The sequence below is a fragment of the Lithobates pipiens genome, unplaced genomic scaffold, assembly GCF_037356315.1.
Source record: "Lithobates pipiens isolate NorthernLeopardFrog02 unplaced genomic scaffold, aLitPip1_a1.2 Scaffold_8, whole genome shotgun sequence".
In the NCBI taxonomy this organism is placed as follows: Eukaryota; Metazoa; Chordata; class Amphibia; order Anura; family Ranidae; genus Lithobates; species Lithobates pipiens.
The window spans coordinates 134,579,667-134,604,230 of record NW_027507903.1 but is presented as its reverse complement, the minus strand read 5'-3'; the positions used below and the strand labels follow the sequence as shown (position 1 = coordinate 134,604,230).

The 24,564-nt window shown below is 42.4% G+C and overlaps 1 protein-coding gene across 1 annotated transcript in view; it reads left to right on the top strand.

Moving 5' to 3' along the window:
* RBM28 (RNA binding motif protein 28) overlaps positions 1-22,084 on the top strand; it is a 43,835-nt gene extending 21,751 nt beyond the window's left edge. The window contains exons 11-19 of the mRNA XM_077472654.1: positions 5,014-5,087; positions 5,317-5,452; positions 6,674-6,738; positions 7,045-7,203; positions 9,941-10,090; positions 13,960-14,034; positions 19,248-19,672; positions 20,589-20,688; positions 21,470-22,084. Coding sequence (XP_077328780.1) covers positions 5,014-5,087; positions 5,317-5,452; positions 6,674-6,738; positions 7,045-7,203; positions 9,941-10,090; positions 13,960-14,034; positions 19,248-19,672; positions 20,589-20,688; positions 21,470-21,610 — 1,325 coding nt within the window. The 3' untranslated portion in view covers positions 21,611-22,084. The remainder of the gene's footprint in view (positions 1-5,013; positions 5,088-5,316; positions 5,453-6,673; positions 6,739-7,044; positions 7,204-9,940; positions 10,091-13,959; positions 14,035-19,247; positions 19,673-20,588; positions 20,689-21,469) is intronic.
* Positions 22,085-24,564: the final 2,480 nt, after the last annotated feature.

Below are 24,564 nucleotides of genomic sequence, written 5' to 3'. Positions count from 1 at the left end.
ACACACAGTCGGAGATTTTGCCAACCAAATCCGTCGGATTTAGTCCGACGGATTGTGTCCGAAACTGTTGCATACACACGGTTGGGCCAAGTTGGCGAAAAATCCGATCTTTCAGAACGTGATGACGTAATTTCGTTACGATGGGACTACATTCAGGCTAGTAGCCAATAGCTTTGATGTAGGAATTTGATCTGAGCATGCGTGGCACTTGGTCCGATGAAAATGCTTTACACATGATCGGATTAGGTCCGTCCGGCCCAGTTGGTCGGGAAATATTTCCAACATGTTGGAAAATTGGGTCGGACGGAGATTCGGACGGAATCAGTCCGATGCATACCACACACAGTCGGATTATCTGACGACGCGGTCCGATAAGACTCATTCCGACAGATTCTCGGACCGTGTGTACAAGGGCTAAGTGTGGGTGCGTGTCTACAATTGTCCATATCCCAGTAAATTGTGTCTCATTAAGATACTCTTCTATTATAATTTATTTACGGTACCCATATAGTGCCATCAATTTTACGTAACCCTCCACACATACATCGCACACTCCCATCGGTCCCTATCCTCAAGGAGCCTACAATCCAAGGTCCCCAACTCACGTTCATAGACTAGGGCCAATTTATTTATTTTTGGTCCACATTGTTTTGGTAAGATTTGTTAAGTTTAAATGAACAAAACTAATAAAATACTTTTGAGGTGTGAATCTTTCTATATTCTTAGGCCCCCCCCACCCTTCTTTAGTTGCATTTTACATGCGTTAATGTGCATTTCATTAAAATGAACACTTGTTGCATTTCAATGCAATGCAATGCACTACCCAACATTTTGCTGTGAACAATACACTTTACAGGGCTTGAACACTGGAGTTGTGCCTCGTGTTTTTGAGATCTACTGTTTCACTTTCTCACATTGCCCCTCAAAATGTTTGAGGATGAACTCTGGGTTACCTTTAAAAAAATAAAATTACATGGTGTCCTGACTCCTCTCCAATCCTCACTTGGCTATCCATGGGTATGAGATTGGTAGCTATTTGGGGGACTCTGGCTGTTCTACATCCCCCCCAACGTGTGATCTAGTGCATCTGCAAACTGCATCTTCCATGAGCATTTGCTGCAATGGGGCTTGTTTCTACAGAAGTCCATCAGGTTTAAAGTGGTATTAAACCCAAAAGCAAGCCTTATGTTATATGCGATAGCTGCATTCGTTTTTTTTTCTTAGCTTTATTTCCACCTGGTGATCATGACAGTCTGTTTTACAAAAGAGCAAGCTCTTTTAATAAGAATGGTAAACTATTTGCCACTGACAGGGGTCCTTATACTGATCAACATTTATCTATATAAAACCCTCATCTTAAAACAAAAAACTGCTGTAACCTATGACTATTCTTTATTATTCAGGATTTATACTGTAAAGCACCAACAGGTTGCGCATCGCTATACAATAAAAAGGGGATTATACCATTTCAGTACAGAAGGAATAGAGGGGCCCCGCTCATGGAGCTTACAATCCTAAAGACAGGGGGAGGTGGTACAGAAGGGAATGATCTGATGGAGCCTAGTACACTTTTATTACAGTTCGGAAGTGTAGGCTTCCCTGAATAAATGAGTTTTCAAGGATCGCCTAAAGGTGGACATTATAACTTGTGAGCTGGAGTTTCGCTTACATTTTGTATCTAAACTTGCTAGTATAATTAACACTCCCCTCTCTCCCAGACTGACAATGCTGCTGTCTGCTGTGCCCCCATTCTGAATGAATAATACAGGAGGCGTTTTACTGGCCAGATCATCGGGGGGGGGGGGGGGGAGCGCCAAACCCCTTAATCTAAAAATTGGTAAGCTGCAATATTAAATTTTTGGGTTTAATATGACTTTAAAGCGTTAGTAAACTGAAAGAAAAGTGTCCCTGTGCGGGTGTAGTTCATATTATACTAGTATGCATTGCAACCTATTACATTATGACAGGCGTGCCTACAAACTTAACCCTCCAGTGCTGTGCTGTCACGTTTCCCCGGTGCTTCCATCTTCACCCGGTTTTCCTTCTGGATTCAGAATCTTCAGCTGCTTGAATGGCTGGGCAGCGGTGATGTCACACCCGCACATGGGAGTTATATTGCAAGAGCATGCCGTAAATGCGGTCTGAGCTGCGCATGTGCGGCACATTACCCACTGACTGGCAGGGGGGAGGTTTATGACAGAAGAGACCTCTAGGTCTGCTGTCATCGGAGTTTGCATTTTATTAAGTTTACTACCACTTTTACCTAGTTAATTTGGGCCAAGCTAGCCCAAACTATTAACTACATGAACATGTGTGCCTCATCTAGAGATGTGGGTTTTTCTCTGGCCGATGCCAATATTTGGAAATTGGTGCGGCTGATGTATGATGCTGATCTTCTTCTTCCCTTTTTTTTTTTTTTTTCTCCATTATAAACTCACCACTCCACTCCCCCCTGCTTGCTCCTGTCACTCTACTACACACTTGATGTCCCAGGTAGAGGCGGAGGTCTCTGTGTACTCCCAGCCCTGTGTCTCAGACTGTAGAATGTTCCTAGCATCATCCACACCCCCTCCTTCCCCCATGTTCTGCTCTCACCTCCTTTAATGAGCTGTCCCGTTTGTATCATCTCCGGGCTAACTCAAGCTGAAAGCCATTACCCCTGCTATAACTGATGGCAATTCGGAGGTGAAGCAAGGAGAGGGAAGTGATCTGCGGGGACTGACATGGAGGTGAGGGGGAGCAATGAGAGGAGTGCGGTACAAGCTCACAGAGGAACGTGGATAGGGGAAGGACATGGATAGGTGGGGAGCCAGAGGGGAGAAGACAGTGCAGCACCTACTAATGGGCAGTAGTCATGGATCATTTCTCTTCCACTCAGCAGCCCGTCCCACATGGCACTTGTGTGGAAGGGGGTATGGTCAGGGCTGGCCCAAGGCATTGTGCTGCCTGGGCCCCAGAATGCTGTGCTGTCGCTCCAAATCATTTATTTTATATCATGATGACTACAATTAATCAGATTAAAAATTGCCATACATTTTTCCCCTTTTCTGTAGACGTGATAACTTTTTACGCAAACCAATCAATATACGCTTATTGTGATTTTTTTTTTTTTTTCAAAGAAAAATAAAAAAAAGTAGCGGAATACATATTGGCCTAAATTGCTGACTTTTTTTTTTTTTTTTCTATAGCCATAGGAGGGGTTTCCACCGTTCCTGCTTAGTTTAATTTTATACAGTGTCTTATTCTCAGTTTTTGTGTATTATATGTGAAGTTGCGTATCAGTGACCGGTATTGTCATAAAATTGAAGCCTGTTGAGATTTCCATACATTAGAGGATTCCACCGTTAAGTTATTGATCAGTAAGCTAGCGCTGCACTTTTTGTTTTGTGATGTGGGAACACATAACCGTGCTTGCCGGGAAGCTTTTTTTTTCTTTTCTTTTTTTTAAAATAATTTTACCTCCAGTAGTTTATTGTAAATAGTAGTGCGTTGATTACCTATTATACTAAAGATCGGCATGTAGAAGTAATAAAGATCAACAGATTTCAGTAGTGCCCCACCAGGCTGGCCCTCCATGGACAATATACCTGGCTGCTGAGTTCATTGCCCCATCCCTGCACTCAGTGCACTGATTGGCGGCACTGACAGGCAGCAATGTTTGATACTGATAGGCGGCACTGATTGGCACTAATAGAAAGAAATGATGGACCCTGATGGGCGGTGTTGATAGGTGGCACTCATGTGCATTGATTGGTGCTGATAGGCGGCACTGTTATTTGGCATTAGCTGCCACTGATTGGAAGCACTAACAGGTCACACTGAGCCAATATAGTGTAACTGACATATGTAACTGAATGCAGCGCTGCCAAAATTCGGCAGTGATGTCGGGGGTGGGCGGGACCCAGCAGCTATCAAACATCGGCCAATGATTGGGCTGCTTAAGAAAGGGGGTGGGGCCACATACACATAGTGGCCCGCCCAGATACCATCCCATTGCCTGGTGTTTGATAGCTGCTGAGTCCCACCCTCAACATCAACACTCAATTTTGACAACTGGTCTCTCTCTGCATTGTTACATATGTCAGTTTCACACACTCAGGGGCTCTGTCAAGCCATCGCTGCTCTGCCAATGGAGTGTGGGGAAGGGAGGAGGAACACTTTTAGAATAGATAACACATATGTGAGTTGTTAGCGCTGCACACCCCAATTCGTTAAATTGAATAGAAAATCCCTGTGGGGCTTTTCTATTCAATTGAAGGAACACTTGTGCTTCGATGGGGCACGGTGCAGTCAGTGGTAATTGGCCCAGTTTGCAGCATAATCGTCCACTGCTGATTTCTTTAAAAAAAAAAAGCCAACTATTGGCCAATTATGTCGGTCGACCTCTTGCCTCAGCTACACACAGTATACAGCTGTGGTATGTGAACACTCCTCCGTTCCACACTTGAAACAAATTTGCGTCGACCTGAGTAGCACTGAGACATTCATATGCAGCTTTATATTAAATACAAAGCTTCCTCTGGTTTGCCGAGACAGATTGTAATGTCCTCTACTGGCCTCTCCACAATCCAAAAGCTTTAGATTCATTCAGCGAATACAAGATTGGCTATGAATTGCTGAGCGGTGCTCACCCTGGCTCAAGTTTTGCTCCAGGTAAGTAATGGGATGTTTGTGTCTCATAGCCGGAATAAAAGGCTGTATACTGTATGTAACTGAGCTTTAAACTAGGTATAGTGACAGTAAAGCTGGAAATCCGCTTGAACATGGGTAGGTTTCAGATCAGTAGCTGTGAACCATCAGTCCAGGGTACTGCTGCATGCTTACATTGGTGATGTTGGGACACCTCAGTGGATCAGTCACAGCAGTTTTCATTTTACTTTCTTTATAAATTAGTGTCAGCCTTTACCAGCAAATCCTTAATGTAGAGAGAAGTACAGCACTAAAGCTTTGCAATTTATGACACAAACGTTTAGATCTTAAAACTTTTTTTTTTTTTTTTCTTGTATTTTAAAGGTTGTGCCTTCGTCCAGTTTGTGGATAAAGAATCCGTAGAGAAATGTCTAGTGGCTGCCAAGGATGAATCGGAGGTATGACAGCTGGCCTCATGCAACTCTCCTGTAATTCATATCTTGCACAACGTATAAAAATTCGGGAAAATAAAGATGGCTGTGTGGACTAAAACTCCTTTATTTGCCTTCTGCTCTAAATTTGTTTAATACACCCTTAACAAGTTGATTACATGTGAAACTGATATTAAATTGTCCTCTGCCATTTTTGCTATTGCTTACAGTGATTTCTGTTGACTTTGTTTCTCAGGATGGAGGATTGAAGCTTGATGGGAGAAAGCTGATGGTGGATCTTGCTGTGAGCAGGGAGGAAGCTGGGAAACTACGTCAGAAGAAAGTCAACAAACCCACAGGGACAAGAAATCTCTATCTGGCAAGAGAAGGATGTGCGTATCCCATCTATGTGTGAATACAGTCGTTTGGGCACACTACAAGCAGCCCTTTAGCACTCTCTGACATATTTAGCCTCCCCTTCTATCTTGTACAATTATCTGCACTAAAATTGGTTACCCTGATTTTACTACATAGTGTAAGCTTTTTACAATGTGCATTAGATGCTGCAGCAAGTCTTGCCCAATTTCCTGGCTGGAGGACATCCAGCAACAATTTAGCTCTTTTCTTCCCAGCGTCTCTGTCCCCTTGCCTGCCTTTATTTATTTTTAGAATTGCAGTTCTTTCAATCATGGAGACTTGGCATAACGTGGGCTCGGATTGTGGTTTACATGAAAAACAATCTGGAAGGAAACGTTTTCACCAGCCATGATCTGCTTGAATTGAGTAGCACAGATACCTAAAATATGTAATTTAAAAAATATATATATATAATTTTAATTTTTACCTTTTTTTAAAAACCTGAAATCGGCATGTTGATGAAGAGGGGTTGGAGGAACCAGAGAAGGCAAAATATCCAGTTCAAACACCAGCTCTGATTTAGCCTGATTTCCATTAAAGAACATGTAAAACAAATGCTAACACTTAACAAACATACCTATAGCATTAATGTGAGTTCATTGTTTGCTGTGCATTCAACGTGTGTTAAAAAATGTCTTCTGCACATTTTGACGCTTGTTAAAGGCAAATTGGAAATGCTTGACAAACATTTGGCCGGCTCTCATATTGTTAAGGAACCCTATTAAAGTCTTGTGTGAACTCTTATTTAGGCTGGGTTCACACTTATGCAAACTGGATGTGGGTTTTCTCTCATTCAATTCGCATGACAGGACACTGTGACCAGCTCTCAACGGAGCCGGTTCACAAATTTCCGGAGTGGTTTGCACAGGAGTCCTGGTCTTCTTTGCCTCTGTTGAATCCTCAATTCGTCTCCATAAATGGCAAACGAGCACCAGACCCCTGCTGTGAACCCAGCCTTAACAGGTTAGGTGTTTCACTTTGTAAGCTCATTCACAATTTACATGGGTGTCCTAAGTGACTGCAAAAAAAAAAAAAAAAAAAAGGTAGTTTGACAAATTTCAAGGAAAGTGCATTAATTGGTTGTACTTAAACCTTCACCAATTTCCTATTTTAACAGCATTTGCATTTTAACTAGAATGACCTCTTAATAGACATGACTTTTGTACCTGTGTAACATTAAATTAAACTATTAACAGTGATTCGAGCAGGAACAAAAGCTGCTGAGGAACTGAGTGCAGAAGATTTGGCCAAAAGAACTCGGGTAAGCATGAATAATACAGTAACAGCATGGACCATTACTATGCAGGTTTTTTTTGCAGAACGTTCGTGTTGTCCTTGGCAATCGGGCCTTTTTTTTATTTTTTTATTTTTTTATTATTTATTTATCCCCCCCCACACTTTTAAAGTGCAATCATCTGGCAGCTGTTGAGTATTACTGTTTAGGATTGTTTATACATTTTATTTATGCAGTACTGAAAGGAAAGCCATATATTTCATGTTTTTTATCCCCCCCATCCCCCCCCCTTCTTTTTTATTTTTATATTTTTATTTTATTATTTTTTTTCAGTTTGAAGAGATAAAACGGCAGAAGTTAAAGAGCCAGAACATTTTTGTCTCAAAGACCCGTCTATGTGTTCACAACATTCCTAAATCTGTGGATGACAAAAAGTTGCGTCAGTTGTTTTTCTCTGCTGCAGGTGGAGATAAATCTGTTAAAATTAAAGAGGTAAGTAAAATGAATCGGGGTAAACTCGTTACAGCTTTAAACTTCACGTAATTTTACATTTTCTTTACCTTTGCTATATGGTATGCAGTGGAAGTTTTGGCTATGGGGGTTATTTACTAAAGGAAAATCCACTTTGCACTACAAGTGCACTGCCAGGGCACTTGGAAGTGCAGTCGCTGTAGATCTGAGAGGACATGCAAAGATGATAAAAAACAGCATTTTAGCTTGCACATGATTGGATTATAAAATCAACAGAGCTTCCCCTTATTTCAGATCTTCCCTTTAGACTCCATTCACACAGAGGCAACTTTGGATCTGACTTCAAGTCGCCCCTAGTCGCACTACATGTAAAAATCAATGTAAGTAAATGAGAGCCGTGTTAATGCACACTACTGAAGTCTCTCCGACTTCAGAAAATGTACCTGTACTACTTCAATCTGACTTCTAGGCGACTTGTACCCATTGATTTCAATAGAAGTCGCCTCCAAGTCAGATCTCCATCTATATTGAAGCGACAATGTCGCCTCTCTCACAAAATCAGCTCTCGGGGAAACTCCACACCAAATTTTAACAAAAATAACGGCATGGTTCCCCCTCTGGGAGCATACCAGGCCCTTAGGTCTGGTATGGATTTTAAGGGAAAAAAAAAACTGAAAAAAAACAGCGTGGGGGTCCCCCCAAAATCCATACCAGACCCTTATCCAAGCACGCAGCCTGGCCGGTCAGGAAAGGGGGTGGGGACAAGCGAGCGCCCCTCACCCCCCCTCCTGAACCATACCAGGCCACGTGCCCTCAAAATGGGGGGTGGGTGCTTTGGGGAAGGGGGGCACCCCCCACCCCAAAGCACCTTGTATCTTGTTCCCATGTTGAGGACAAGGGCCTCTTGCCGACAACCCTGGCCGTTGGTTGTCAGGGTCTGTGGATGGAGGGAGCTTATTGAAATCTGGGAGCCCCCTTTAATAAGGTGGCCCCCCACCCTATGTGAATAAGGGGTACATTGTACCCCTACCCATTCACCTGGGGAAAAAGTGTCAATAAAAAAACACAACACAGGTTTTTAAAGTAATTTAATAATCAGCTCCGGGGGTCTTCTTCCGACGTCGGGTCTCTACCGACTTCTCCGCTCTGTTCGGCATCTTCTCCCGCCGACTCCTCCGCTATCTTTTTGATGCTCTTTTACTAGCGGAGGAGCCCGGTCTCCTCTGTCCTTCTTCCCTCTTCTCTCTTCTCTCTTCTTCCGATGTTGATCCTGCGCGCTCTCCCGCTGAAATGCGGTGTACGACGTGCGCGGCAACTTGGATAGGTATGGGGCGGGGTCACCGAGTGATGTCACATGGGGACCATGACCCATACTTGTATAACTCGGAAGAAGAGGAAAGAAGGATGCAGGAGACCGGGCTCCTCCGCTAGTAAAAGAGCTGCAAGAAGATAGTGGAGGAGCCCGGGAGAAGAGGCCGAACAGCGGAGAAGTCTGAAGACCCCCGGAGCTGATTAACAAATTACTTTAAAAACGTGTCTGTGTGTGTGTCTTTTTTTTTTTTTTTTTTTTTTTTTTTTATGCTTTCTTCCCCAGGTGAATGGGTAGGGGTACGGTGTACCCCTTACTCATTCGCATAGGGTTGGGGGGCTCCCAGATTCCGATAAGCCCCCCGCCCACAGACCCCGACAACCAACGGCCAGGGTTGTTGGGTAGAGGCCCTTGTCCTCATCAACATGGGGACAAGGTACAAGGTGCTTTGGGGTGGGGGTGCCCTCCTTCCTCAAAGCACCCACCTCCCATGTTGAGGGCACGCGGCCTGGTACGATTTGAGGGGGGGGGTGCGCGCTCGCTCGTCCCCACCCCCTTTCCTGACCGGCCAGGCTGTGTGCTCGGATAAGGGTCTGGTATGGATTTTTAGGGGACCCCACGCCGTTTTTTTTTTTTCAGCATAGGGGGTTCCCCTTAAACTCCATACCAGACCTAAGGGCCTTGTATGCTCCCGGAGAGGGAACCCATGGCGTTATTTTATTCAAAATTTGGCGTGGAGTTCCCCCTCGAGAGCTGATTCTGATTGGCCACGGGCCAAAGTCGCCTGGCCTGTTGTATGTCGCCCCAAGTTTTGTTGACGTCACTCTAAGTCACACTATTATTTATTTATGCTCAAGTCGTGTCCAAGTTGCCTCCAAAAGTCACGCTGGAAGTCGTGTTGCCCCTGTGTGAATGGAGTCTTAGATCTACAGGGCACTTGTAGTGCAGAGAGGATTTACCTTTAGTAAATCAACCCCTATGTGTCTCTAAGGATAAGTTCACCTTTTAGTAACCTGTTACACCCATATTTAGGGTGTAACTTGTTACTAACTGAGCAGCCCCTGCAATCCCCCCCCAGTCTGTGTTGTGACAGCGGGTCGGATCATCTCCCTGCACCTGCTGCTACAATTTAAAAAATTGATACACACAGCTGGCTGCGTCATTTATTCACAGTTCTGTGAATGGGAGCACTACAACTACCAAGGTCTATGAGTTTCTTTAGGAATCGTAAACACCTTTTTTGCATTATGTTTGTTTATTTTTATTTTTTGCATTTTACTTGTGGCACGATCATTCATATAAAATTTACTTGCTGGAAGCTGCACCTAAAATGTAGCCCGCTAGATTTTATTGAATGCATACATGTAATCCTTGCCTTACATTTTTAGTTTTCAATTATGAAAAATTATATATTACATTTTATTTCCTTTCATTTTTTTTCCCATCTAGTGTCGTGTAATGAGAGATTTGAAAGGCTTGCCTGGAAATCATAAGGGACAGTCTCTAGGTTTTGCCTTTGTAGACTTTACTGAACATGAACATGCCCTAGCAGCTCTGAGACAGATCAACAATAATCCAGATCTCTTTGGACCGAAAAAGGTGAGGATCTAGTCATACCTTTTTATTTATTAATATTCAATATACTTGTGGGATGGCTTGCACTATAAAGCTTTTATTATAGCAGTCTTTTGCAGCAAGTAGGAATGTTCTTTCTAAATGTCATACATGCATCCCTGCTCAGTTTTCTGGATATAGGTAAGATTAGTAGGAAGCATGATGAGAATTCATAAACTAGATGAAATATTACCAATACTAATCAAACAATCCACAGTAGTGCACAAAAAATTTAAATCACAAACATAAGTGAAATCTCTAATACAGTGTTGGAAAAAAGTTATTATAATTCTAACCAAAGTCTATCAAATACCACAATAAATGTCCATACAATTGTGATGAAATAGTGCTTCACTTCTAACTGTATCTATCCACCACCAAAGTGATTAAAGTGAAGGTAATATTTTACCTTGCTTATGTATTTTTAGTAAGTAGCAGCACTTAATTGCAAAAAGTTTACAATTAGTGGTTTAGTTCTTCTTCTTTTTTTTAATTTTTTTAATTTTTTTTGTACAGTGCATGGGTGCATGCATGAGAGTTGTCTCGTATGTCCCCTAGAGACATTAGATTGTAAGCTCTGTGAGCAGGACCATCCTAACACTCTCTTGTCTTGTAACTGTACTGTCCTCCTTTTTATGTTGTAAAGTGATGTGCTAACTTCACACTATATAAATCTTTGTTTAATGATCGTAGAGATTCCTACTAAAGGGAAGTTGTACACCCTATTTTATAGCCTTTAAAGCAGGGGTAAGCATCCTTTAAGAGATGGATATATAGGGATGGGGGGAGACGTGAAACAATTATAACTTCAGGCAGGAGGCACACCATCCCTAATTGATATTCAAGAGGAAGCAAAATGGGACTTTAGATGTGTCTCTATGGAGTTAAATAATGATTTATACCAGTTTTAAAAGAGATATATAGAAAAACTATTTGCCACCCATGGATGGAAATTCTTAAAACATAATACAGTCTGAGGAAAAGCACAGTTTACTGTTTCTTTGGTTCAGGATGTGCAGGTCCTGGTATGAGGTGTCAAAGAAATGTGGCCTACGTGTTTCGCAGGAAACCGCTTTGTCATGGCCTTTAGAACAGCTTACAAATGTTGGAAATGTCCTAAAGATACAGTGTTACAGAATTGGCTAAATTTTTAAGATGGTATTAGATAAAACATTAATATTATAAATAATGCTACATAAAAATAGAATCCCTGTACAGCCCCTGCATCATTGTGGGACGTCTGTAATTTCCAATTAATAAGGTGCAAGTACATCATCAGAGATTTAACAAAAAATAGTTACAAATTATGCTTTTTCATGTGCAGCGGTGTCCCATAGACACAGGAACGGTTCGAGGAGGGGAGAAAAGAGCAGTACAAATAGATATTCTAGTTGTACATATAAATGTAAAAACCATTAGGCTGCAGCCATTATTATTTACACACATGCAAAGTCCCATTTTGCTTCCTCTTGAATTTGAACTTCGAGAGATGGAGATCTACTTGAACAACACTGATGAAGTCAAAGATCACAGGGCACAGACCTGACTTAATCATTTTTTTTATTTTATACAATGATTACAAAAGTGCAGGGTTTAGGAGTGTTATGCAGGGTTCACCAGTGGGCAACACTCAAAAGTGGATCAGGGGTAGAGCTGCACGATTAATCGCCAAGACTCGTTATCGTGATTTATTTTTTTCCGTTGTGATCTTGACAAAAGTGTTTGACAATTCTGTCTATGCAAAGAATTCTCTTTGCTCTTCTGAAGCCACAGCTGTCAAAAGAAAAGAAGAAAAAATGGGCAGTCTGCTAAGAATCACAACATTCTTTAGCAGTGGAATTAAGTGTAAACATTGTAACAGTTTGTCAATGGGATAGACTTGTGTGTAAATGAAGAAAGTTTAACCAAACACTAAACCTTTTTCTGACATTTGTTAGTTTCAAGTTAATATCATAATTTTTTATTTTTTTGCTAGAAAATTACTTAGAACCCCCAAACGTTATATATATTTCTTTTTAGTAGAGTCCCTAGAATAAAATGATGGTTGTTGCAATATTTTATGTCACACTGTATTCGCTCAGTGGTCTTTCAAATGCAATTTTTTGGGGAAAAAATTACTTTAATGAATTAAAAAAACTAACCAGTAAAATCAGCCCAATTTATTTTGTATAATGTGAAAGATATTAAGTTGCGAGAATCGTGATCTTTTATTCTAAGGAAAAAAATTGTGATTATCATTTTTGGCCAGAATCATGCAGCTCCCATTACCGGTGCGTTGCACACAAAATGCAGGGTTTGGGAGTGGGGAAGGTGGGGGGTGATATGAAGGGTAGTAGAGGACCCTGCTATGGTGCTGACCCTGCACATAATGGTGTCCTTTTTGCCCCCTTCACATCACCACCACCACCACCCCCCCTCTTTCCCTTTAGCAGTAACCTCTTTCCTCCCCTCCCATAGCACAAAGAACCTGTTTCCACAGCGGAGATTGGCAGGCAGCACAGTTCTGGACAGGGGACAGGAGCTGGCAGAGTGACTTTTTCATATTAGCAAGCTAGTGATTGGTTGCTTAGGACCACTCTGTGTTCTAGCAACCAATCACCAGCATCTATGCTTCCTCCCCGGCTCTGCTGTTCATTGATCACAGCAGCAGAGGAGGATGGAGGTAGCGCGAGATCGGGACATAGAATGTGCAGAAGTGTATGAAGGCTAGGACTGGAGGGGAGACTAGGACCAGCACATAGAAGGCGGGTGTTGGCGGCGCAGGAACCTGTTTGTGGTCTGCCTGTCACCTGCCTGCAGTCGACAGGTGGACCGCGTTCAACGGGTTGCCGACCCTCTCTTTAAAGTGTGTATGTCCGTGCAAAAGGTGGTGTATTTTTTATTTTTCCTTGGTCTTTGGATTTGGGAAGGTTTTTAGTACCTCTGGTGGGTTTTTACTGGTACGCCTTCCTGAGCAGCACAGACAAAAATAAAAATTTCCTTCAGTAAAGTATAGGAATCCTTGTGAAATGTGTGTGTGTGTGTGTGTGTGTGTGTGTTTTTTATTTTATTTTCATTTATTTATTTTTTTGTGCATATCTGTTGCAGATTTTCCCTCGCTTTCTCTTGGGTAAAACACTGTCAGCGGTAATTGGCTCCAAAGCTCTAGACACTAATGTCTGCACTAGTTTGTCAACAATAAAATATATTTTTAAAGGCACTTCAACCCTTTCACAGTATATCAACCTGTTCAATAGTTTTAAGCAAACATCTAGAGTAAGCACCGCACTTGTCATGAATGCTTTTACAATAAATGGCATTCAGCACAATTGTATAATAGATACAGATATTCCACTTACCTAGAATGCTTTTACAATGAAGTGGTATTCAGCATAAAATTCTATAATGGGTACAAATATTCACGTATGTCATATCAGTCATTATACAGGAAAAATATTTGGTACTTGGATTTTTTAATTTTTGTAATATAAAAAAAATTGTATATACCAATAAATACATCAGTGCTGATAATAAATGAATAGTGTTTTATGCTGAGTTATTGTAAAAAAATAAAAATAAAAAAATAATAAAAAAAAAACTTTTAAGTATGGGTTGTGCTTACTCCATATATAAAAAAATAAAAATAAACAGCAAGGGAGGGAAAATCCTCTTATATGGATCACTGGATAGTAGTAAAAACCCAACAATAATTCCAGCCCTTCTCCACTCTGTCCAAAACCAGATGAGTTTTTGGATTTTGATATGCAGTTTAACATGTATTTGATAAATTGTTTTGCTACCAGCCAGAAAACAGTGTAGATTCTAGATGCTACTTTTTGAGCACAGTCTCTTTATAGTTTGCATATTTTTTCCAGAGACCAATCGTGGAATTCTCCCTCGAGGACCTGAATAAAATTAAACTGAAGGAAAGAAGGGCACAGCGCAGTCTGGTGAGAATTGTAATTTTTTTTTAAATGTGATTTAAAGGATTAGTCCACTTTTTGGATCTTCTTCCTGCACCCACCTAATAAAAAATAGCGTGGCCATGCGGGACTCCGCAATTCATTCACAGTTCTGTGACTGAATAGACAACAAGTACGGTCATCCGCCGCCTGCTGATGGCTTGTAGTTGATTCTTCCTGCCATTCAATAACTGCCTGCTAGTATTGGAGGTATGGTTCTGCGGGATCCTGGCATAGCACACATGATTTTATGATCGCTCGTGCAATGCCTTTACAGTAAATATATAAAAAGTGGTTCTGGACAGCCGCACTCTGAATACGCCTTTTATTCAAAAACTACAAACGTAAATACATGCCAAGCAGAACAAAAGAGCTAACGCATTTTACACTATAAAGTGCTTAATCATTAGCTATGATTAAGCGCTACATATAGTGTGAAATGCGTTAGATCTTTTGTTCTGCTGTGGCATGTATTTTTGTTTGTCGTTTCTGAATAAAAGGTGTATTCGGAGGGGCGGCTGTCCAGAACCACTTTTTATCTATTTGCTATATGCATTGCCTGCAACTGTGGCTTCTTAACCGGTGAAGAAATTTACCTTTTGGTCGATCCTCCTGGAGCGGTGATACCTCCCTTCGCAATGCCTTTACAGGCTACAGAATAAAAACAAAAATAAATGCACATATTTTTTATTTTTTTATTTTTTTTAGCTGAAAAAAGCTGTGCATTTTATTTTTTGTAAAATGTGACAAGCCTTTAAAGCAGAATTAAACTATGCAACTTTTTTTTCCTTCATTTTTGTAATGGGCCCCCAGGATGATTTAAAATGTGCTTGTATGGACATCATGTTTATATATTATGGCAGACATACCTGTAAATGGAAGCCCTCCAGCATTTACAGCTGGTCCCTGTTCTACCTTGCAGGTTTGCTTTGTTTGGACTCTTGAATGGCCGGGCCCGTATAAATGCACAGTAATAGTCATCCTGCCATAGAGTGGTGCTGTAAATGTACTGCATTACTGTTGACAGGGAGAATAATTTATGTCCAAAGAGACCACTAAGATCTCTTCTTTTATCAAAAAAAAAAAAAAAACCCTGCCTGTCAGTTTTTTTTTTTTTTTTTTTTCTTTCAAAATTCTGAGTTTAATTCTGCCTTAACAGTTCATCTTTGAAATACTGAAAGAAGTAACCAAAAGCTCCTAAGCAATGTTTTGTTATGTGTTAATGACCTAACAAGCATACTGCTTTTACTAGCCTAATCAACCAAATAATGGTCTGGCTGCTGTGTCTTTTTAAAGGTTTCCATACAGTGAGGGAAAGTATTTGATCCCCTGCTAATTGTGTATGTTTGCCCACTAACAAAGAATTGATCAGTCTATAATTAATTTTAATGGTATTTATTTTTATTTTTTTTAACAATGAGAAACAGAATAACAACAAAAATACAGAAAAACACATTTCAAAAAAGTTATAAATTGATTTGCATTTTAATGAGTGAAATAAGTATTTGACCCCTTTGAAAAACATGATTAGTACTTGGTGGCAAAACCCTTGTTGGCCACCAGGTTTGCTCACATCTCTGGAGGGATCTTGTCCCACTCCTCCTTTGCAGATCCTCTCCAAGTCATTAAAGGGGTTGTAAACCGTAGTGGTTTTTTTTTTTTTTTTTCCTGACCTTAATGCATCCTAGTGGTCTAAGGCCCCTTAGCCCCCCAGCTCCCCCGTTTTTTACTTACCTGAGCCCCGTCATCCTCTCGGCAGAGACGCGCTCTCCCCCTCTGCAAGGGGTCCTGGCTCTTCATTTGATAGCAGCGCAGCCATTGGCTCCCGCTGCTGTCAATCAAATCCAATGCCAAGGGGGCAGGGCAGAGTCCGGCATTTGTGTCTATGGATGCAAATGCTGAACTCGGGAGCACGCCCGCAAGGTAACCCCTGGGAGAGCGCTATCTGATGCGAGGGAGAGCCACTGAGGGACCCCAGGATGATCTGGGCCACTCTGTGCAAAAAGAGTTGCACAGTAGAGGTAAGTATGACATGTTTGTAAAGCTTCATGTGTTATTTAAAATAAATAAATAAAACACGATCACTTTAAGGTTTCGAGGCTGACGTTTGGTAACTCGAACCTTCAGCTCCCTCCACATATTTTCTATGAGATTAAGGTCTGGAGACTGACTAGGCCACTCCAGAACCTAAATGTGCCTCTTTTTGAGCCACTCCTTTGTTACCTTGGCCATGTGTTTTGGGTCATTGTCATGCTGGAATACCCTTTTTCAATGCTCTGGCGGAAGGAAGGAGGTTCTCACCCAAGATTTGACTGTACACGGCCGAGTCCATTGTACCTTTTTTAATGCAGTGAAGTTGTCCTGTCCCCTTAGCAGAAAAACACCCCCAAAGCATAATGTTTCCACCTCCATTTTTATCGGTAGGGATGGTATTCTTGGGGTCCTAGGTAGAGGTCGACCGATATATCGGCCGATATTTGCCGTTTTTTAAATAATCGGCATCGGCCGATTTTGCTGATAAAAAGCAGATTCTACAGTGGGCCTTTGAAATTACTTCTGTAAGAAGTCAGTGTGAGGTGCCTGAGTCGTCATAGCAACACTTTCCTCCTCTCTGGGCAGACTGCCAACTAAATGATACAATGTTTACACTTCTGAATGAATGAAGTCATCTCTGTGTAGAAGTTCTCAGTTTAACCATTTAAAGACTAAATCTTTTCTGACACTTGTTGCTTACAAGTAAAAATCCTGTATTTTTTGCCAGAAAATCACTTAGACCCCCCAAAAATTATATATATTTTTTTTAGCAGAGATCCTAGGGAATAAAATAGCGGTTGTTGCAATATTTTATGTCACACGGCATTTGCACAGAGGTCTTTCAAATGCATTTTTTTGGGAAAAAAATACACCATTTAAAAAATAAAAATAAAATAAAAACAGTAAAGTTAGCCCTTTTTTTTTTTTTTTTCTTTTTTTTTTTTTTTTTTTGTCCAAAAGTTTTGACTACCCGTTTTTATTTAATATATAGTTTTTTTTTTTTTTTTTTTTAATCTAGATCATACATACAAGTAAACTGATTGGAGGTTTGTTTTGTTTAATAAATGTTTAAAGCGGGAGTCCGCCGGGACTCCGTGTTTTTTTTTTTTTTTTTTTAAAGCCAGCAGCTACAAATACTGCAGCTGCTGACTTTTAAAATAGTGACACTTACCTGTCCACCGCGCCCGCGATGTCGGCACCCGAAGCCGATCTCTAGATCGACACTCGAGTGCTGCCGCCGCCATCTTGGGTATGGGAATCAGGAAATGGAGCCTTTCGGCTTCATTTCCCGGTTCCCTACTGCGCATGCGCGAGCCGCGCTGCGCAATGAGGACGGTCCCCGCTGCCTCTGGGATCTGTGTGTTTCCCAGCAGGCAGCGGGGCACTTGCGGAAAGGGGCGTAATGTACGCCCCTTTCCGCAGAGAGCTAGCCCGGAAGTGGGTGCAGTTACCTGGATTATCCAGGTAACTGCACCCCCCTCCCCCCTGAAAGGTGCCAATTGTGGCGCCGGAGGGGGGGGAGGAATCCGATGAGCGGAAGGTCCATTTTAGGGTGGACCTCCGCTTTAAGTGTAAGATTTTCTGTATCACTTATGAAGGCTGCTTTCACACTGGAGCGGGCAGACGTTGATGGTAAAACGCAAGTTTTAGCGGCTCTTTACCATCATTTTAGCGGTGCTATTTGGCTGCTAGTGGGGCACATATAACCCAGCTAGCGGCCAAGGAAGAGGTTAAATGCGCCCATGAAGCACCGCTGCCAAATCGCATTGCATGCGCTTCGGCAGTGGTGCCCATTCATATCAATGGGCAGGAGTGGTGGAGGAGCGGTATACACCACTCCAAACGTGCTGCTTGCAGGACTTTTTTTTTTTTTTTAAGATCCTGCCAGCGCATCGCCTCAGTGTGAAAGCACTCTGTCTTTCACACAGACTGCAGGGGAGCCATTTTGCAGGCACTTTACAGGCGCTATTTTTAGCCCAAAAGCGCCTTAAAAAACGCCCCAGTGGGAAAGGTGTGTTAGATCAAGGGGGATTAAAAATAAATAAAATAAAATCGGCCTAACATATCGGCCCAAAAAAATCGGCATCATATATCGGCTATCGGCCGCCATGATTTCTAAATATCGGCATCGGCCAGAGAAAAACCCATATCGGTCGACCTCTAGTCCTAGGCAGCATTCTTCCTCCTCCTCCTCCTCCTACTCCTCCTCCTCCTCCTCCAAACACGGCAAATTGGGCTGATGCTCTGTTAAGGACCGGGGGGGACCCCACGCCGTTTTTTCAGAGAATTTTCTTTTTTTCTTTTTATATTCAGCTGTCAGCGGGGAACCCCACCAACAGCTGATAACTCATCTGTTAAGGACATGGCGGCTGGCTTTTCCAGCCCCCTGCTTGGCAACCACCTATATACAGTGTTAAAATAAACGCAAAATGCATCAGAAATCGCATCCCATACAACACTTGCATTACTGGTGCAGGGCCATTGAAGCCTATTACCTGCAAATCATGGGGAAAAAAGTCCCCAACCCTTTCCAAAAATGCACTGGCCGCATAGATGTGAACTTGTACCATAGGAAACCATGTTAAGTGGATTGTAGTGCGTTTCTGCAAACTGCAGAACCTAGGTGTGAACCTAGGGTCAAATGCAAATTAATTTATAACGTTTTTTAAATGTGCTTTTCTGGATATTTTTGTTGCTGTTCTGTCTCTCACTGTTAAAAAATAAACCTACCATTAAAATTATAGACTAATCATTTTACATTTTATTGTCAGTGAGCAAATGTACAAAATCAGCAGGGATCAAATACTTTTTTTTTTTTCTCACTGTCGATTATTGGCTCTTATGTTTTTTAAGATTGATCAAACACACTCGCATCTTGTTTGCTATTTTTTTTTTCCCCAAGTTAAGCAGCATTAGTAGTTGTCTGTCCATTCCTCCATGGGATTAAACGCAACCGCTTATCTGAGCATGCATGTTTATGTATAGGGCAACTGAGTCATACCTTAAGGTGATCCAATCCTATCTGTAGCTCTGACCAACCTTTTATAGGCATCTTGGTGCTCTGCACTGCATATCTGAAAGGTAACATCTACGCCTACTTTCTGGAATGCATTTGCTTGTAACTGTGATGTATTGAAAATGTTAATAGTTGGGCTTTGTGCATGCAGGAGGTATTGAGACAGAAGCAGGCAAAGGCACAAGCTTTAGGCACCCCTCAGGCACAGCCAGTTCAAGGTAACTCAAAGAAAAAACTGCAAAAGCGTGGTGAAAGCACTCAAGCTGCTGCTGGAGGGAAGGCAAAGCTGACACAGGAGGTAATAGTTGGAAAAAATGCAAAAGCCTCATCTGGGAAGACACCTGTCAATAAAGCACAGCCAACTGACTCCTCTGCAACAAAAGCCATCAAGCGGAAACAAAAAACAGCTGGTAACAGTAAAGATTTGGCAGCAGAAATGCAGGAAGAAAAGCCATCACGGCCTGTTTCTTGGTCTGGATTCAAAACGAAAGCGGAAATTGAACAAGAAGAGCTTGAAGATGGAAAGAAAAGGAGAAAAGTTTTACATATGCCATCCCATACAGGACCTAAAATAAGGTAAGAAAGGTCCATTACTCTCAGTCCTGTGGTCTTTTATGTTTCTGTTGCTGGGGAAAGCATTTATTGCTCTAAAGACCACCTATCCTGGGTGTCCATTTATGTTCGTGTATAATTTGTCTGCCAACAAAAATTATAGACTAATCATTTTACATTTTATTGTCTGTGAGCAAACGTACAAAATCAGCAGGGGATCAAATACTTTTTTTTTTTTCTCTCATTGTAGATATTGGCTCTTATGTTTTGAAGATTGATCACACACTCGCATCTTGTTTGCTATTTTTTTCTCCAAGTTAAGCAGCACTAGTAGTTGTCTGTCCATTCCTCCATGGGATTAAACATGATCACTTATCTGAGCATGCATGTTTATGTATAGGGCAACTGAGTCATGCCTTAAGGCAATGGTCATCAACCCCGTCCTCAGAGCCCACGAACAGGCCAGGTTTTATGTATTACCTTGGGGAGATGCAGACTAGAATACTGCAATCACTGAGCAGCAAATGATATCCCCTGTGATGTATTTTAGTTATCTTGCAAACCTGGCCTGTTAGTGGGCCCTGAGGACAGGGTTGATGACCACTGCCTTAAGGTGATCCAATCCTATCTGTAGCTCTAACTGACCTTTTTAGGTCCATAACCATCTTGGTGCTCTGCACTGTATATCTGAAAGGTAACATCTGACAAACTGAACACTTCATTCTGAGCTCTCAACTGACCAGACAGCAGCGGTAGGGCTGTTAATCTTAGATTTGCTCATTTTGGCCCATAAGGGGGTCAGTAACCTCTTTGCATAGCTGGATTGGTTGCAGTTATACCAAATGTATTTTGAATATATTTTCTGCATTCCTGATTGGCCTTACGGACACTTGTGTGCCTCCTAAAACACATTAAGAGGATATTTGGTCTCTTATTTCAGAGCACGTGACAAGGGTAAGCTTCAGCAGATGTTGTCAAAGAAGCCAAAACCTCACCAGCAGAGTCGGCAACAGCAAAGGTTAAAATCAGCAGATACTCAGGTATGATATTAAACAAGAAGGTTCTGCAGTGGTTATAGTGGTTTAGCTTTAATCCAATGAAATATGGCGGCTGCTGTGGGTTAGAACACTTTGCAAACTTCACGTTTTGTATTGTGAATAAGCATTTTGGAGTCTTGCAATGTTTTCACAACCTCTTATTTGTCTTAAAGTGGAAGTAAACTTCCATCTCTTACTTATCGGCAAGCCCTCCTGTATCGAGGCTTACATATAGGTAATGTAAATATGTCCCAAACATGCACTGTTTAGGAGATATTTACTGTATATGCAGCCAGTGGCGAATGCGCTCTGAAGGCCACCCGTGCCTTTTCTTCAGAGCCCTGTGCTGTGAATAGCGGCCCCCACGTACGTGCGTGAGTGATGTCATCGGGGCTCCAGACAGTCACAAAGCCAGGGTCCGCAAACCCGGAAGCAAGACGGGTGAAAATGAGAGTGCCTGCAGCACTGACGTCTCGGTGCTGGAAGGGCTTCTTTTAAGATAAGTTTAACATTATGCGTTAGTATGTGATGCTGATATGATGACATTACCTTGCAGGTACAAAAAAATAATTAACTGTCCAGCGGTTTACAACGGCTTTTAAAGGAATGTAAATTCTGTTCACAGTATTAAAGATCCATAGTACTTTACATTAAATTGCTTTAAGAGATCTGATCTGTTTTTATGTACAGTAATAAATGGTTTAGAAATTGGAAGAGAACACAGACTCCGTTTGCTTAAATAGATCTCTCATTCCCAAAGATGCTAATGTCTGTTATTTTGCAGGCACCTTCTAAGAAGCGGCAGCCAAAGCGAAGCCAAGCAGAGACTCGATTTAATCAGCTGGTGGAACAATATAAGCGCAAGATCCTGGGGAAACCTAATGCAGCTGCTCCAGTTAAAAGAAGCAAGTGGTTTGAGGACTGAGGTGGATGATGGATCTCCCAATGGACTTTTGGCCAGTGTACATTTCTTCACCCTGTTGGTTTTTACTTATTCTTATAGATCTGCTTGTACAGAAAGAAGATAATGGGGCACCTGTTAATTTGTTCCATAAAAAGGGGTTTGTTCTAAAAAAAAAATCTTTATATCGTGAAAACCGTACTAACTAGGTTAGTAATTCTCCTTCAAACTCTGAAAATGCCTAAATGTGGTGAGATGTATGCGTTATCCCAATCGATATTCAGATTGTTGTCACCTAAACTTCTGCAAAGGTTCTATGGATATGAAAACAAACCGTTGTCCTTTTTAGGTAATTTGACGTTTTTTCAATTCTGGTTTGTAATAAATTTTTATGGTTTTCTTTTATCCTTCTCCTTTTTCATACATCCTGTTGTGGAACATTTTCTCAAATGCAGACCATGCTTTTAGACAAATAAAGTAATGGAAGAGTAAAGGAAACCTGCAGTTTGTGAATCTTTGTTCTTGAGTTGTGTAAGGTGTGTGTGTGTTTTTTTTTTTTTTTTTTTTTTTTTTTTTTATATATCTACACTGTATCGTTCTGTTTTTCCCTCACTGTCTTTCAAGACAGCCACAAAGAGACCTTGTCTTCTCCCCTTCCTAGGAAACGCTGCGCCTGACCATAAAATTGCACTTCCCCCTGCCGGACTTCAGTTTGTGTTTCCTCCAGAGGGAGACACTGTTAGGAACCTGGTCAGATAGTCAGGGAGACTGTGGCTTTGAAGCCCTGTAGGGGTGGCCGAGGCGCTCCCAGGGATGTGGTGAGGTACATACCTGACCACAAAGTTCATCACCCTATCTTCACCGAGTGCGGGCGGAAGATCCGGGGGGGGTGGGCACCATCACATTCGCAGGGAGGCAGCTCCGCTCTCCCTGTACACGGGTATAGGCCGCATTGGAACCAGGCAGGCTGAGTGATGTCAATTCCGGGGGGGGGCACGCACATATGTTGCCCTTTGATGCGCAACTTCCCCCGGCTCACTGATAGTGGGCCATGCGCAGTCTGGAGAGGAGTCGGGAACATGGCACAGGGAGCATGAGACTGCACAGCAGCAACCACCAGTGCGGCCATGTCTGAAGCAGATGCCCAGGCAGCGCACAGCGATTTATAGCTCCAGCCATCCAAAGGTAAGGGTACCCTTTTGAGGGGTCCTCTTTAGCTAGGATTTCCCACCTCTACGGATGGTTCCTTGTGGTGGGAGGGTGGTCAGAGGGGAGGGGGCGGGTGGCGCTTAGGTCCTTACCTTTTTTTAAAACCCTGCAGCAACCCCCCAGGGATTTAACCCGTATGACTAGGTGAAAGGCAATGCTATTTGTTCTTGCATATGTTTCAGAAAACTACTGAGAAATCAAGATTGTCAAATAGCTCTAAGAGAGTGCACCTCTTGTAGGGATACCCTAGGTGAAGCTTGCACAAAAGTATTATGTAAAGACTGTATAGATGCATTAGAGAAAGGGCATCAGAGCAGGAATCCGGATTAGTAGTTTTAGTGAAGGACCTTTCCTCCACCTTTCAGTCATTTAAATCCTTGTTTGAATGGTTTCAGCTTCCTACAAATCCCTCACCTGCACCGCAAATTACAACCCCTCCACAAGCGCAGGGTACTGCACCTTCCCAACCGACTGCCACGACAGAAGGAGCTACTGGGGCCTCTAGAGAGGAGACTAGGAAAGAGCCGGATAGTGCGACCTCAGGTTCCCAGGAGGAATCTGAGGGAGGGGACCGGGACGGGGAGTCCAGGAAACCTTCAAGATAGAAGCTTTCCCTGGAAGAGGTAGAGGACCTCTTGGGGGCAATTTACACCACCCTTGGAATTCAGGTGGACAAAAACCCCCTGACTCTCCATTATCAGATGTACAGGGACATGGGGGAACAGAAAAAAAGATTTCCCAGATCCTGAACAGAAACTTTTTTTTTTTTCTCTAGAGATCTTTGAAAAGAAGGTTTCAGTTTTCAGAAGATCCATCGTCCGTGTGGAGTGAAAACCCCAAACTGGACACTGCCTTCTCCCAGGTCTCCAGACAGATTTGGCCTTTGAGGATATGGGAGCTCTAGCAGATACTATGGGAATCGACCAAAGAAAATCTGAAACCAGAAATGGCTGTCACAATAGTGGCCCGTAACCTGGAGCATTGGCTTTGCCAAATTCAGGCTCATATTGAAGTGGGAACTGCCAAGGAAACTATATTGTTATCTCTTCCTACTATTCTGCAAGGAGTGGAACATATAGCGGATGTCTCCGCAGAGTCCGTCTGCATGTCTGCTAGAACCGCGGCTCTAGCCAACTTGGTCAGAAGAGCCCTCTGGCTAAAAACATGGCCTGGCGATAGGGCCTCTAAAGTTAAACTGTGCCGGATCCTGTTGACGGGAGATTTACTTTTTGGCCCAGGGCTAGAAGCTGTGCTAGACTGCACAGTGGACAAAAATAAATCCTTCCCGGTTAAACGCAAACCCCCCAGTTCAGAAAAAGGGTTTCATCCACAAAAACAAAGGGGGGTCCCTAAGCTTGGGGCCAAAGGGGCAAGGGCAGAGGAGGTATGACGTTCCAAACATTGTGGGAGGAAGACTGGGGTCCTTCCTCTCACAGTGGGAGGCGATCTCCAGTCATCCCGTGGACCGTAAGGAGTGGGGTTATCGCCTGGAATTTTACAAGACCACTGCCCTGAAGACTCCTCGTCGCACATCTTCCCAGGTGTGTGGAGAAGGCCGAGGCCCTATTGTGGCATTAAAAGAATTGGAGGAACAAATCGTAGTACGCAGGGTTCCAAAGGGGGGGGGGGGGGAGATGCGGTTTACTCACATGTTTTTGTAGTGCAAAAACCCTCAGGAAAATACAGACTGATCCTGAACCTAAAACCCCTGAACCAGTCTGTATCCTACAAGAGTTTCCATCTTGAATTGATCTTTACGGTCAGAACCT